At 33.8% G+C, this 14,557-nt stretch overlaps 1 protein-coding gene across 1 annotated transcript in view; it reads left to right on the top strand.

Moving 5' to 3' along the window:
• Positions 1–182: 182 nt before the first annotated feature.
• Positions 183–14,557, top strand: part of LOC106104346 (sortilin-related receptor-like) — a 23,971-nt gene continuing 9,596 nt past the window's right edge. Inside the window, exons 1-10 of the mRNA XM_013284378.1 lie at positions 183–522; positions 858–1,112; positions 1,766–1,927; positions 2,073–2,318; positions 8,831–9,093; positions 9,574–9,761; positions 10,606–10,699; positions 12,071–12,103; positions 12,442–12,705; positions 12,776–14,300. Coding sequence (XP_013139832.1) covers positions 271–522; positions 858–1,112; positions 1,766–1,927; positions 2,073–2,318; positions 8,831–9,093; positions 9,574–9,761; positions 10,606–10,699; positions 12,071–12,103; positions 12,442–12,705; positions 12,776–14,300 — 3,282 coding nt within the window. The 5' untranslated portion in view covers positions 183–270. The remainder of the gene's footprint in view (positions 523–857; positions 1,113–1,765; positions 1,928–2,072; positions 2,319–8,830; positions 9,094–9,573; positions 9,762–10,605; positions 10,700–12,070; positions 12,104–12,441; positions 12,706–12,775; positions 14,301–14,557) is intronic.

Raw genomic sequence — 14,557 nt, forward strand, 5'->3', positions numbered from 1 at the left:
GGAGGGTATTTTGGGTTGAGACCGGGTAGGGGTCTGTATTTTTATATGTTTCAGTATTCTAAATGTAATTTTATTTAGAATTTACCGAAACGATCGTCAATTTTGATAATCTTTGTGTTTACATAATCTGTTAAATTATTCTTGACATTTGTCAGCCGTCAGTGTCAAATTGTGCTGTCAAAGTCAAATCTGTTAAAAATTACAGCGCAGTTTTATTCAATTTACGTGTATGATCGGCTGGGTTTGTGGATTCATTGCAGTGATGACAAAATGTTTACAGTCATAAGACGTCGAATATGTTTAATAGCATTGCTGTATTTCATTCCGTGTGTTTTGTCTTTACACGAATATGAAACGTGGGAAAAATCATTATACGTGGCACAAGAACCGCTTGAGGGTTCCGGGAAATTATTCGTAATAAATAAATTCGATACAGTCGGAGATGGTTCGCGTTTTGAAAGGAAAAAACGCGAAGCGCCAACGACCCCGGCGCCGGCTCTCGAGAAAAATATAAGTACATGGGTAATGCACCGTTTCCTTATTAACTACAGAGAATCACTCTCCCCTTTGTTATTTTGCCTTTATGTCGCCTCAGTCATTACTACGATTTATTTCATTTTCAACTATAAATGTCTTTTGACGTTTCGTAGGTATGTTGTTCCCTTTCTTCTATTTTTGATTCACAATGATTAAGCAATAATATGCACAAAGACAAAATATGCTTTGGTAATTTGTGATTACGGATAAATTTAAATGAAAATTATTTAATTTCCAGGTTTTTAGTACTTCATTAATAAACATTTTTTAAACATTATGTTTATAGTATCAACTATTATACATATTTTTTCACTTAACAGACAACTCATCTCAATGACAGTCACCAGCAATTGATGGTGCATTGGGTAGGCGAGGGGTCCAAGGTCATAATTTGCTTAGCAAGAGATTCTAGTCCAAGGAGCAATGGAACCCTATCACCATCAGCTCTCTTCATCTCTTACAACTATGGTCAGACAATTGTCAATAAAACAGAAAGCTTCAGATTGGATGACACACCAAACAGTGGATATGCTCAGCTGGACAGGTTCTACAACCATCCAAAACATCCAGAGTTTGTAAGTAATTTCTACTTTAAAATGTTGTAATAGTAAGTTTTTTTCTAGAAGACAAAGACCCATTAATCATGGTGTTAAGTGAACAAAAGCCAAAGAACTTTTTAACATTAGAGGAACTGCAGAAGAATGTTAAACATATTTATTTTATATTATATTGCCTTCATTGGAATTTACCTGGTATGGACGCAATTTGTAAACAATGAGGAATTTTTTAACAATTGATTACTTGTTATAAGTAATATGTTTATAAAATATGAAAAATGCACAGACTCTCTAATTTTATTTTGTTTTGAAATTAATTATTGAGTTGTCAAATCTGTTATTTAATATATCTACATTGTAGATATATAAAAGCAATAGAGATCAATGACCTGAACTGTTTGAACAGCTGAATAAAGCCAATTAAAACTAAGTGTACTATTTTTAGTAGCTTAGTATTTAATATGTATTCTTAGTATGGTAGTGCAGTTAACCAGATATTAAATTAATATTAAGTTATGATTGTTATGTATGTTATAGGAAATGTAGCTACAAAAGAATTGATTGTTTATTATATACATTGAAATTTCTATGATTTTAATAATGTGAATGAGTTATAAAATATAGATTTACTATTTATTTAGGGAAAATTTGACAAATTTTCTTTGTTGCAGTGTGTTTTTGTTGATTCTACCAACAAAAGGTTGTACTATACTGATGATAATGGTCACAATATACTCAGATCGGAACTCACATTTCATCCCAGTGAGTTGTTATTTGATGAAGATAATCCAAAAAGATTTGTTGTATTGGATAAAGTTGGCCGTAATCGCATGGTTAGTATATCATACTTTGGATGGATGAATGAATGATTATATCACTTATTTCCACATATGCTACTTAGTTTTGTTTTTTTGTTTAATTCTATGAGGACAGTGTTATGGGTGTAAGATAGTTATTTTATGTTTTTACTTTTTTTAGCTCTACATGACTTTCAATGGTGGCAAGACATTTACTCTCATCCAGAGCTATGTGAAGACATTCTACTGGTCTTCAGGACCTGGTTTTCCGAAGATGTTCTATCTGGAACGCTGGGAGCCAAATCGCAGCAGCACAGTACTCTCTGTCAGTGACCCTGAAGATATGATAAACGCTAAAGTCTTATTTGCGGATGCCAAGGAGTTCCAGATCAAAGGAGATTACATGTTTGCTATGAGACAAAAAGATGTAAGTTGTTTATGTGTTTTAAATGTATTGCTGAATTGTTACTGTATGAAATATTTTTTTTTTGATTTCAAACTTTGATTCATACAACTAAAATAATAATAATTATGACGCTATTGCTAATTGTTATTCTATACATATTTACTTACTAACATAAAAGAGTAAATAATTACTTATTAAGCTAGCGCGTATCATATTTCGACTACATCATTAATTTCTTCAAGTGGAACCATGGTCAAGTGCTCGCTTAACAAATATAAAAAAATTACGAATTTGATCTGTTACCTAATGTTTACTTTTAGGACTCTTGTAAGGATTATTAACAAAAGCTTTTGCCCGCGACGCCGTGCGCTTGAAATTAAAAAAAAAGTGAATAATCTAAGTGTTCTTCTTAACTATACTCTACGTCTATGCCAAATTTCATCGATATTTGTTCAGCCGTTACAAAAACTACAAACTCTAACAAACATCCATCCATCCATCAAAACTTTCGCATTTTTAATATTAGTATGGTGCATTCTAATTTCGATGGTCAGATTTTATTTTATTAATGTTAAATCAGTTGCTTTTAATTTAAATAAACATTAAGTATTAATAACAGAAACATTAATTAGGTGAGGGAAATGCCGGATTGTTTACGCAAACAAGAGTATACCAAGTTATCTTATATCAATAGAGTATTATTTAAGGAACATTAAAATAATTGAAAAGGACGTCGAACAATGATCCGTATGTATCAAGCACTTACAAAGGAGTTATACACGTTAGGAGGGCAATCTCGCTTCGTATTATTCACTTGACAAAGCACTTCCTCGCTGCAAGTGGATTTAGTATGGTTATACACAGATGTAATACTCATATATGTATATTTATATTGTACTAAAGAGTTATTGTATTTATTTATGGATTAGGTTTAATTTTTTGTTACTATTTTATGGTGTTCGGGTTCTTTTGTCCCTATAACTGATTTATTGTGATTTAATGTCGGTTTGTCGTAAGCTCAAAGGCTTCTATTCAAACGTCGTAGAGCAGATTATTTTGAATATGACTGCGATGTTATTGCCACCGTGTAGCTATTTCTATGAAGATAGTATTATTTGGGCGACTAGAATCTAGTGTGAATTATAGGATGAAACTTTCAGAAACGAAATTTTAAAGTAATTTGAAGTATGTATTATATTCGAATAGTTTCCCTAAAGTTACATAAATATTTAGAGCGCGCGCACACCTGAAACTAAACTATCGCACAACAGTTTCGTCTCGCTGTGATTCCTATGAGCTTATTTGAAGGTGCGCACACTACTTGATTTTTAGCTGTGCAACTAAACAGTTGGATTAGCTAAGAACAATCGAGAATCGCACAACTGTTGTGAATTGTTAGTCAAAGGTGTGTGCCTGCTTTTATAGTTTTTAAAAATAAATCTATAACCTACACGTTTGTAGTTCTATTTACGACGAAGCCGTACATAGTTGAACAAACACGCGCGTAATCTGATTTCGTTATCAAATAGTTTGACGTCCTTCGTATACTTTGGAAAGGGAAGCATTTTATTTAGAAATTTATCTTTGTACTTGTACGATAACGTCCATGTGACTCAGGTCACTTTGTTATTGTTTTGATGCTATAAACGAAAGTGGCGTTATCACATGGTCGATAGTAGGGTCTTTGTATACTGGAATATATAATATGGAATATTGATTTTAAAAGAAAATTCAGAATACTCCTTACTTAGATCTCTAATGATTTAATTCTCATCTCGTATACATTTAAAATGATTAATAATATAGGTACTTAAAAAAAATTATGTGTGCAATGAAGTAAATCCGAAGTGCACTTTAGTCTCTGAATCACAAGGCGTTGTAACGTTACTCATAGAATTATTAAAATAATTATAATTTTGTACTATATGTAAGCAAAAATTACATGAGATTAAAATGCGTTGTATTTTTTTGTTTTTTTCATTTCATTTTCATATTAATGTAAACTTCGTGATAACGATTGATTAATTATATTTTATCTCGGAGTAACAAATTATCACAGTCTAAGTGTTAAGGTAAAAACAAGCTTGTTTTAATTGTATTCAAGGCGGTTATTGTATGCATACAAGGAAAATGTTGTGCGTTATTTTTTTTAATTTTACTAATAATTCTAACCTTCTTATACGGTTATAGATAGTCGGAATCCGTACCTACGACCACGTGATCGGATGTCTGTATCCTTAACTATTAGGCTATTGGCGCTTCTTTAATAAATTAACTAGCTGTTGCCCGCGACTCCGTCCGCGTGGAATTAATTAAAAAGAAAAGCGAGTAGCCTATGCATTCTTCCAGACTATCAGAGATGTAGAGACATATATGCCAAATTACATAGCCGTATAGCCGTTTTGGCAACAAACACCAACTAACATCTATCGATCAATCTAGACTTTCGCATTTATAGTATTAGTAAGAAGTAAAATTTGATCGTGGTAAATGATCGTGGTAAAGTATGTAAATCTATTGAATGCAGTATGCGATGATATGCTCGAGGAACATTCTAGATGTATTTTTAACGTGTCGTTATCTTTATTAAGGTGTCAGCACATTGGAGCAATTCGATACTTGTGAGTATCGCCCGATGCTTGTAAACACCGGATATGGTCTTGAGTCATTACTGTGTCCTAGATATATGCACTGGGGGAGCGATGCATTTAGTTGTGTGGGGACGACTCTTAGGCTGTTGACACTATCTAGACCAAGCCAGATTGATCTGTGTTTACATCTCATCTGACCATATAAACACTATCGTCTATACAGTCCAGCGCTATTGTGTTACTGGATTGAAATTAGTTAAACCAGACATGACGGCTTTAGGCGTTAGTTTCGCTTCTGCTCCGCTTCGCTTTCGAGGCTGTGCTACACGTGTTATGAGTTAATTATTTTGGCGAAAAGCAAATATTGTTATACAATATCAACACCCACATCTACGCTTCCTGTTATAACAAATATTGTTTATAGTTAGCAGAAACTATGGATACAGTTACTGTTTGTGTTATAGTTTGATACACTTATACACACCCCTAAATTACCCAACAAAGTCAGAATTTTAAATAAGACAAATGTATGAAAATCAATAGTTTATCACTTTATAAAAAAATGAAGGCAAAACCCTTTTTAAGCTTTTTACATAGCTCTTCACGTATAAAAAAATATTTATACAGGTTCATAATCGTATTTAAGACTGTTTATTTTGCATATCGTGACATTAAGAAATTGCACTCTTTTTTTGTTTTGTACATAAGTAATTGCAAGCAAACCGAAACTCATTCAAAACTCGTTAAGAACTGACATTGGGATCAAACACTTTTCCTTTAGACGTTGAATATCTAATCTAAGTGGTTTTTAGTAGTTAATTGTGGCGTACATTTTTGACAATTCAAAATGCAACATAGTGTATTTATAAAATATCCTGTAAGTGAAATATAGCGTAGAATTACACTGTTATAAAACATCTATTAATATATTGTACTCTGTTTTGTTCAAGAGAACGAAAGGGATAACGGTATTAAAACAAGAGTCAAGGCAATGGAATTCTACTGTTAAAATGGCAAATGTTTTGTGGTTAGAGTAACGTGATTCAAAGCAATGTGTAATGCACGTAGGTACAAAGAATTCAATGTAAATTGGTTAATATTCCGGCAGATGAGTACAGGACAGTCGTCACTCTCAATGCTAATTTCGCTAACTGGCCTGATAAAGTTACTGATAGATGAAACCGTTTGTGATGCCTCAAGATATACTTTTTACTAATATTATAAATGGGAAAGTTTAGTTGGATGGTTTATTATTAATTTGTAGTCTAAATTGCTGAACAGATCTTGTGAAAACTTCGCATAGATGTATCTAGATATACGTAGGCTACTTGCTTTTGTTTTTTTATTCAAGTCGGAGTCGAGGGCAAAAGCTAGTAGTTTCTACTTCAAATTAATTATCTAGAATATGCAGTTTTAATTTGATGCGTTATGTTCGTAAGATAAAAAATTATAAGATTTCTTTCTTTCCGTATATCCGCGTATAGTTACAAAGATGTTGAATATGAAGATAAAAAAAAAAAAAACTATTATTTTTAGTCAAGTACAAACACGATTGTAAACAAGGTCAAAGAATTTTGAAACGCTAATTATAAATTCGTATTTATTTTTATTAGTAGCAAAATGTACTTTTGTATATGTAACATGAGAATAATTTAAAGTTTCTAAAGCTGTTAAAATGTTTTATAATTTTTGATAACGGTTTAGAAAGTTTTTTTTTTATTCTAGAAGACGTCAAAAATCCTTGGCGTACTTCCCGTTTATTATCGAACGTTTAAACAAAGGTCGTTTTTAATTCTTTGCCATATTATATCGCAACAACTGTGGCTTTGTGAAGCGCGCAGTTGAAATATTTTTTTAATTTAGCTACTGCTAAGTTAACGTATTTTTTAGTCCCACTGTGCAAAGATTGTATCATACTAATTTTATAATCAACTTTTTATAGCACTTCGAATAGATGTATGTTACTTTGTTTCTCCAAAAAGGCTTTACGGATCTTGATGAAATTCGGCACAGATAAAGAAAATAGTCTGGTACGATGCGCAGGCTACGTTAAGTTTTTTTTTTCAACAGCAAGAGCTAGCAGATATATTAGTGTTTGTTTTGTTAAAGAGTATGAAAGTGACAAGAATGTATTACGAGTAATACAAATGTAGTGGAGTTTTATAGCAAAATACGTTTTGTTCCAGTCGTCCCTAAAGCCTAATTTAGTAAATGGATGTTTAGCAAAATCACGTTTCCGTGTGGCGTATCCATAACGTTCTCTTCTATCTTTATATTCTAAGATCACGCGATATTTTTTCTCGTTAATTACTTGTCGATGATCTTTTCTTGTACAAACAACTATCATACTGGACAGGAAATAATGACGCTTGATAACTGTTGTATAATGTACTATAGTTTTTAATATAAAAATAATGCGGAGAAAGTGTAACATTTATTAAAAAGTGTTATGTAAAATAGAAAGTCGTAATATTTGGTGCGGTTAACTTTTTTTTTGAGTGTACGGGTAAATATGATGGCTATAAAATATTTTATCACGTGTAGTTTTCTAAAGGACTTTTTTAAACTTAACTTTGAAAAATGTAAATATTTTTTATATAGAACGCATGGTAAGTTAGTAATACAAGGATAATTGAAATTTATGTTATGAATGATTTTATGTTGCAATTTGACCATGACTTGAATCTTTTGCATGTAATGTTTCATCAGTATCAAAACCTTGTTTTAATAATTTTTAAAATTTTGTAAGCAATTTAGAATATATTTTTTTATTAAAATGTCAAAAATGTTACGTAACTTTTTCGAAAGTCGTTGCGTATCTACCTATTGCATTGGATTTCTAGCATCTTTTATTTTTATTTTAAGAGATATTTTATTGCACACGTGCATAACTACGACTTTGAAGGTGCATTTTTATTGGTTACTAACACGTTCGTAAATACAATAAGCGGGGAATCCCCGAATACGGTGCATCCTTCATTATAGTTTGATATATGGGTAATATATTAATATAAGTGACGTATTTAATAATGACTGTTTCATTTCTATCCAGGAAGACTCCATCCGGTGCAAGTCCTTTTCGATCCGTGATACAATTTATGTACTTCTGTGACTTCAAGTTTATCTTGAGTTATTTATATGAAATAACAATGTTATAATGATATAGACAACGTTAAATTAAAATAAATTAACTACTTGTAAACACAATGCAGTTATCCATCTAAGTGTAAAATAATTGTCACACGACTATCTAAGGTGCACGAACTAATGGAGCTTTTGTCCTAGTTTCTGCCATAACGAGGAATGAAAGGACATAAAACAATAACTGATATGAACTATTTGGTCATTGTCATCGTGTGTGACAATCTTTAGATTTTGCATTTAATAGTTTCGCTTGCAAAAGACAATGTTGCGTAAATTTTGCCGTTAGGACTTGTACAACAAACTACATTATCTACCAGAATTGTTATTTCTTCTGTTGCTGATTTTAGAATGTAGAGTATTTTATAATTATTAACACTCCCCTATTAAGCGCCTTTAAACATTTATTTCCTCTTATTATAAATTATTAATAGATTCTTAGTATTGGTAACGCGTGTAATGTATGTTTTTAATTATTATTCCTAGTGCAAGTGACCGAACAGGTTTCTTTAACGATTATGTATGAATGTAATTAAAAAAGTTTTTATTGTCAAGGGGAGTTAAATGTCTTTTATCCTCTTTATTTGTTTCTTAATATCATATTAATTTCAATTGCCGTCCTTATTTTTATTAAATTATCGAAGGTCTAGATTTTTGTTGAATTAAAGGACAGATGTAAAAGGTCTCTTAATTTTATACCACAGATTTTAAATTACCACAAATTTAGTTTTTTTATGAACATTTATATTTACCTTTATTTTTTTTGTGGCTTACAAAATCATTGGTCGTTTTTTGTTTCAGAATAACACGTTAGACCTCTACATTTCGCATCAACGAGGTCCATTCTACAAGGCCGAGTTCCAAACAGAACTGGACAGGAGGAAGTTTCACATAGCGGATGTGACGGACAAACGTATATTCATCTCTGTCATGCACACTGAAAACCTAACTAACTTGTATGTGTCAGAGATAAGCAACAATTTCACACAGTACAACTTTGTGCTGAGTTTGGAGCAAGTTCTGTGCTACTTCCCTCAGGGCAATTGGAAGGATAGCTGGTTGGAGTAAGTAAATTTTACCGCTTTCTTTACAGTAACTTATACAGAAATAGATGTGGCGTCTCCTACAGATTAACTGACAACTTCATAAACGAATCGTATGGTTTTCAAAAGGGCATCTAAGATATCGAAAAGTTACTTTGCAATATTAGAAATAATTTTCGACCCTTGCATTAGATTTTAAATACAATCATTAAATGTCGATGTTTAAATATCAAATTCCAACAAGCTCAGTTAATCGAATTTAGACAGACCATGTATCATGTTTCGAGGAATCTCGGACAGTAGCGATTGGCATTACTAAGAAATGCCAGTCAATTGTGAAACGATAAAAAAGTTTCATGTAATTTAGACATCTATGGTTATAAATTAGCTTTAGAAAAAAATTGCATGTTTAATTGTTTTCAATGATTTATATTTAAAGAAAAAAAACAATGCTTATTTAATGTTGTTATTTTTTACTTAATAAGGCAATTTTCCTTGTAGAGATGTAACGGATGATGCGTTCACGGATCTGTACCGTGTGGAGGGTTTGAAGGGCATCTACATCGCGTCCAAGGTCAACTCAAAGTCCCTGATCGCCGACATAGAGCCTGAACACCTCGTCTCCCTCATCACCTTCGACCACGGAGTTACATGGTCATTGATTAAACCACCGGCGGAAGACGAAAATGGTAAACATATATCTTACTTCTTACTACTATGATAACTGACGAAGTTAAAATGGATGGATGTTTGTTACTAAGTATCTCCAAAACAGTTCAACGGATCTCAATGAAATTTGGCACATATGTAGAGCATAGTCTGCAAGAACACATAGGCTACTAAGTTTTTTTTTTTAAATCCACGCGATCAGAGTCGCGGGCGACAGCAAGTTTTTATAAATAGATATCACATTACATGAAGCAATTAACATAATTCGTACTAAACGACAGCTTGTTTAAAAAAAACCAATACAGTCACCGCCTGATTATGTTACAAGGAAATATTAAATTCTATGTTGCTTATCAATCGGGTATACGTTAAATACGCCCCTATTTGTGCATCAGAGACGGAATTGTCTCTCGAGAACGGCATTTTTTTATATTATATCAATTATTACTTCGAAAGATACCTTACTTAAAATGCTATAATTATAAATTAAATAATAAACTATGAACCATCCTTCAATTAAACAAAATAACGCTTTAACCCAGAGGGGTAGGCAGATACCGACTTCCATTTAGCTCAGTTATAAAATATTGCGTCTTCACACATGCATGGGTTCAGAAAGGTATAAGAACGGGTGCTTATAATTTACTGTATGTTGGAGAGATTTAAGTAATATAAACGGTGGTAATATATATCATACTAATATAAATGCGAAAGTTTAGATGGATGGATGTTTGTAAGAGTTTGTAGCCTAAACTGTTGAACGGATCCCAATGAAATTTGGCAAAGTTACATAATTTTTAATCCACTCCGACGGGGACGTTGGCAAAAGCTAGTATGTGAATAAAATGTGGTATGTTTTTGTAGGAAAGCCAATCAGCTGCAGCGATTCAAATCAAACGGAGAAATCCTGTAGTCTACACTTGTGCCAGAAATTTAGCCAGTTGTATCCAGTCACAAGGTAAGAGTTATTCTATTTCCTTATATTTTGTTTTAAGGAAAGATAAATCGATTGTTAACAACGTTGTGACGTCACAGCTCTCAAATCGAAAAAGATTTTTTGGCTGAAGGTCGTTGACTCGGAAATTATAGTTTAAAATGTATTTAAATTGGTGTAGGTTTTTTGTCGCCTTTGGAATAAACTAGTCAATAAATGTTGACTTGCCATTGCCTTATCGTTAGTGTCCTATTTGTTTACTTCACGACAATGTTATTCTAAATTGCCCTGTTAGCTATAAAATAATAATACCGATTAAAAAGCGATAAATTTATAATAAATAGATTTCGTGTTGTTTTTAATTATTTTACGTATCATTAAATTCGACGTATGATAGCTCTTCAAGCAATTGCAAAATTTTTGTTCGAATATACATATTATTTTAGTCGTAATAACTGATCGCTTTTATATCTCTTGTCTCATGTTATAACCGGGTTTCTCGAAAGAAAATTATTAGTCAAAGCTATAACTAGTTTATTCTTGTTTTTTTTAATACAGTTAATATAATCGAGAAATACACTATGTTTCCTTAAGAAATCTTAAATACTGGTGACCAAAACTGTCAACATTTTTAAAATTCTTATTAAATTCTTTATTGGTAAACAAATTCTACAAGTATATAAGTGAATTAATAAATACATCGGTCATCAAACCCTTTATATACGTCGTCTATGTACTCTGCGGTAATAATTAGATTATCACTCAACCAAGCAATGTTATCGTCTTGAACTTGACTCGGTGTTGTGAATACGATCACTTTCCGTTCCAAGGAACGTTGCACCGTTATGTATTCTTGTTTATCCTATTAATACATAAGGAATTAAAATGTTTGCCGGGGGCCTTATTCTAGACCATTTTCCTTTCCACTCTTTTCTTAAGAGGAAAGGATGGGAAGAAGTGGATTTGACGGCGGAGGAGATGGATAACAAGGGAAATGTTCTGTTTATATGCGTCTCCTCTTCCGTCGATTAAGGGTAGACAACGCATCTACAATTTCGGATGCTCGCTTCGCCATTTTGACGGATTTATGTGGTCACATGCTGGTTTGTCACCTTACGTTATATAAAAAAAAACATACAGACGAATTGAGTACCTCCTTCTTTTGGGAAGTCGGTCAAAAAGAAAGTCATAATCGAAGTTGACATAAAGTTAGTATACAGTCAAAGAATTACGTTCGTTTCTAGATAGAATTACAAATTGTATCTACTATGAAGAAATCAACCTAAAGGCATTATGAGCGTGAATTCCAAGGAATGGATAGGAAATAAACGTCATCGACTATATCAAAAATCAGTTACAATACCTGTTTTACCTAATTGGTTACTTTATTTACAGCCCGCCTGGAAATGTAATAAGCAATGCTATGAGGTAAAATATTATTGTAGCGTAGAATGTGTATTGAATAACAATTTAGATGACAGTTGATTTTGTATTGCACGGAGCTTGATTTCGGTTTCATATATGTTTTATTATTTTTTTGTGATTAAATCTTTGTGGGGGATGTATTCATGCTTTTTTTTAATTCGAAATTTGTTTGAAAATCACGCTACCATCGTTTTAGTTTTTCACATTTAATTTTTTGTATCTTTGTACGTTATTTAAGTTGAAAGTAGATATATTAGTAATTAGTACCTCTGGTTATTTTATATTTTAATGTATTTAACTGATATGTGTTAGAGTCTAGATTAGATGTCAATTGTTTACAGGTCCGCAAGTATAATGAGTTCTAAATCTGCTCCGGGGATCATAATGGCGACTGGTGTTGTGGGTCGGTCCTTGAAAGGTATCCCAGGGGTTTATCTGAGCCGCGACGCTGGCCTCACCTGGAAGAGAATCCTCAAGGACTTTTACTTCTTTAATTACGGAGATCACGGCGGTGTGCTGGTCGCTGTTAAATACTTCAAAATGTTGAGTGAAACCAGAGAAATCCTGTATTCTACAAATGAGGGCATTGAATGGAATTCTTATCAGTAAGTAAAAATAATCTTACTTTTTTATTAAATACTTTGACTGTAAGTCTATAATTCTTTTTTTTTGTAGATTTAACGCCAACGATCTTAGGATTTACGGTCTCATGACCGAACCCGGAGAAAATACAACAGTTTTTACAATGTTCGGTTCGGCAAATGAACAACATCAGTGGATAATCATAACTATAGATCTTCAGAAAGCTTTCCCACGGAATTGTACGGCGGACGATTACAAAGATTGGTCTCCCTCACCACCGAATACTGCGGCTTCCTGTGTATTGGGTACTAGAGACGTATTCCAGCGTCGGCTCGCTCACACAAATTGTTACAACGGTATCGACTACGACGGCCCCATCAGGAAAGAAGTGTGCGAATGCGGTAGAAGAGATTTCGAATGCGACTTCGGATTCGTTCTGTCGCGTAACGTATGCGAACATAATAAGACCTCGAAATACGATCCGTATTCGATTCCACCGGGTTGTCGACCGGGCGAATATTATCTACGTACGAAAGGCTACAGAAAGATTGACGGCGATGTTTGCACAACTTCTGGATATTTACCTTACAACCCCGATGAGATCCCCTGCCCGCTCGACGAGCCAACGGAATTCCTATTAGTCGCCTTAAGGGATAAAATTGCTCGAATTGATTTATCAGATAATACTACCATTTTCCCAATCAAGGACCAACAGAACATTGTTGCTATTGAATTTGATATGAAAAATAATTGTATCTACTGGGCCGATATTGAAGTAGATAAGATCAGTCGACAGTGTTTCGAGACCGGATTCGTTCAGGAAGTCGTTGTCGATACAGATCTCGCCAGTATTGAAGGAATGGCCCTCGACTGGATATCTAACGTTTTATTCTTTGTTGACGGCATGAGAAAGAAAATCGAAGCTGTACGAACGGATCTTTCTAGCGAGGGGAGAATGAGAGTTACGATTTTAGGTCCAGATGTGTTATCTAAACCGCGGGGTATTGTTGTGCATCCTAAAGCTGGCTATCTGTTCTGGACAGACTGGGATAGGAACAACCCTTCAGTCTCTCGATCTAATCTCGATGGATCGCATATTGTGAGACTGTTCGAAAAACCGATCGTGCAATGGCCTAATGGCATAACTATAGATCAAATGTCAGAGAGAATATACTGGGTGGATGCGATGGAAGATTATATAGCCAGTGCCGATCTGAATGGACAGTATTTTAAGAAAATCTTAGTAAACGACGAGAAAGTATCACATCCATTCGCGGTCGCCGTGTTAAAGGATAAGATGTACTGGGATGATTGGAAAGCCAAGTCGATATTTATAGCCGATAAAGACAACGGTCAAAACGTTATAACTATTAACGGTTCCTTCTCGGGTCTGATGGGTTTAAAGGTGTTCGCACACTTCATCCAACACGGCAGTAACGCGTGTTCGTACAAGAATACGAGCTGCGACGCGCTGTGCCTGGGCGGGCCGGCTAACTCTTTCAGCTGTCTCTGTCCCGACGGCTTTGTTAAATCGCACGGCAAATGTCTGTGCCCTAATCTCGTCGAGCCGTACGCCAACCTCACCTGTCCGAAGAAGCCAGGAGCTACGTGCGCTGCGGTAGGTATTTCTATACTATTATAATGAAGCGTGAACAGTGTGTTCACTTCTTTATGTAAAGATGTCAGCAATCACAGCTATTAAATATATAAAAAATATGAATAATGCTTTTTTTATAAAAAGCCCTACACTAGGGAGTACATAAAAACTAAAAAAATACATAAAACTTTAACATCTTAGCACGAATAAGCCGGCACGCCCGGTGTAATACCACGACCACACAGAAGACAGGCGTGAAATGGAAGCAATTCCGTGTT

The sequence above is a fragment of the Papilio polytes genome, unplaced genomic scaffold, assembly GCF_000836215.1.
Source record: "Papilio polytes unplaced genomic scaffold, Ppol_1.0 DF823688.1, whole genome shotgun sequence".
Taxonomy (NCBI): domain Eukaryota; kingdom Metazoa; phylum Arthropoda; class Insecta; order Lepidoptera; family Papilionidae; genus Papilio; species Papilio polytes.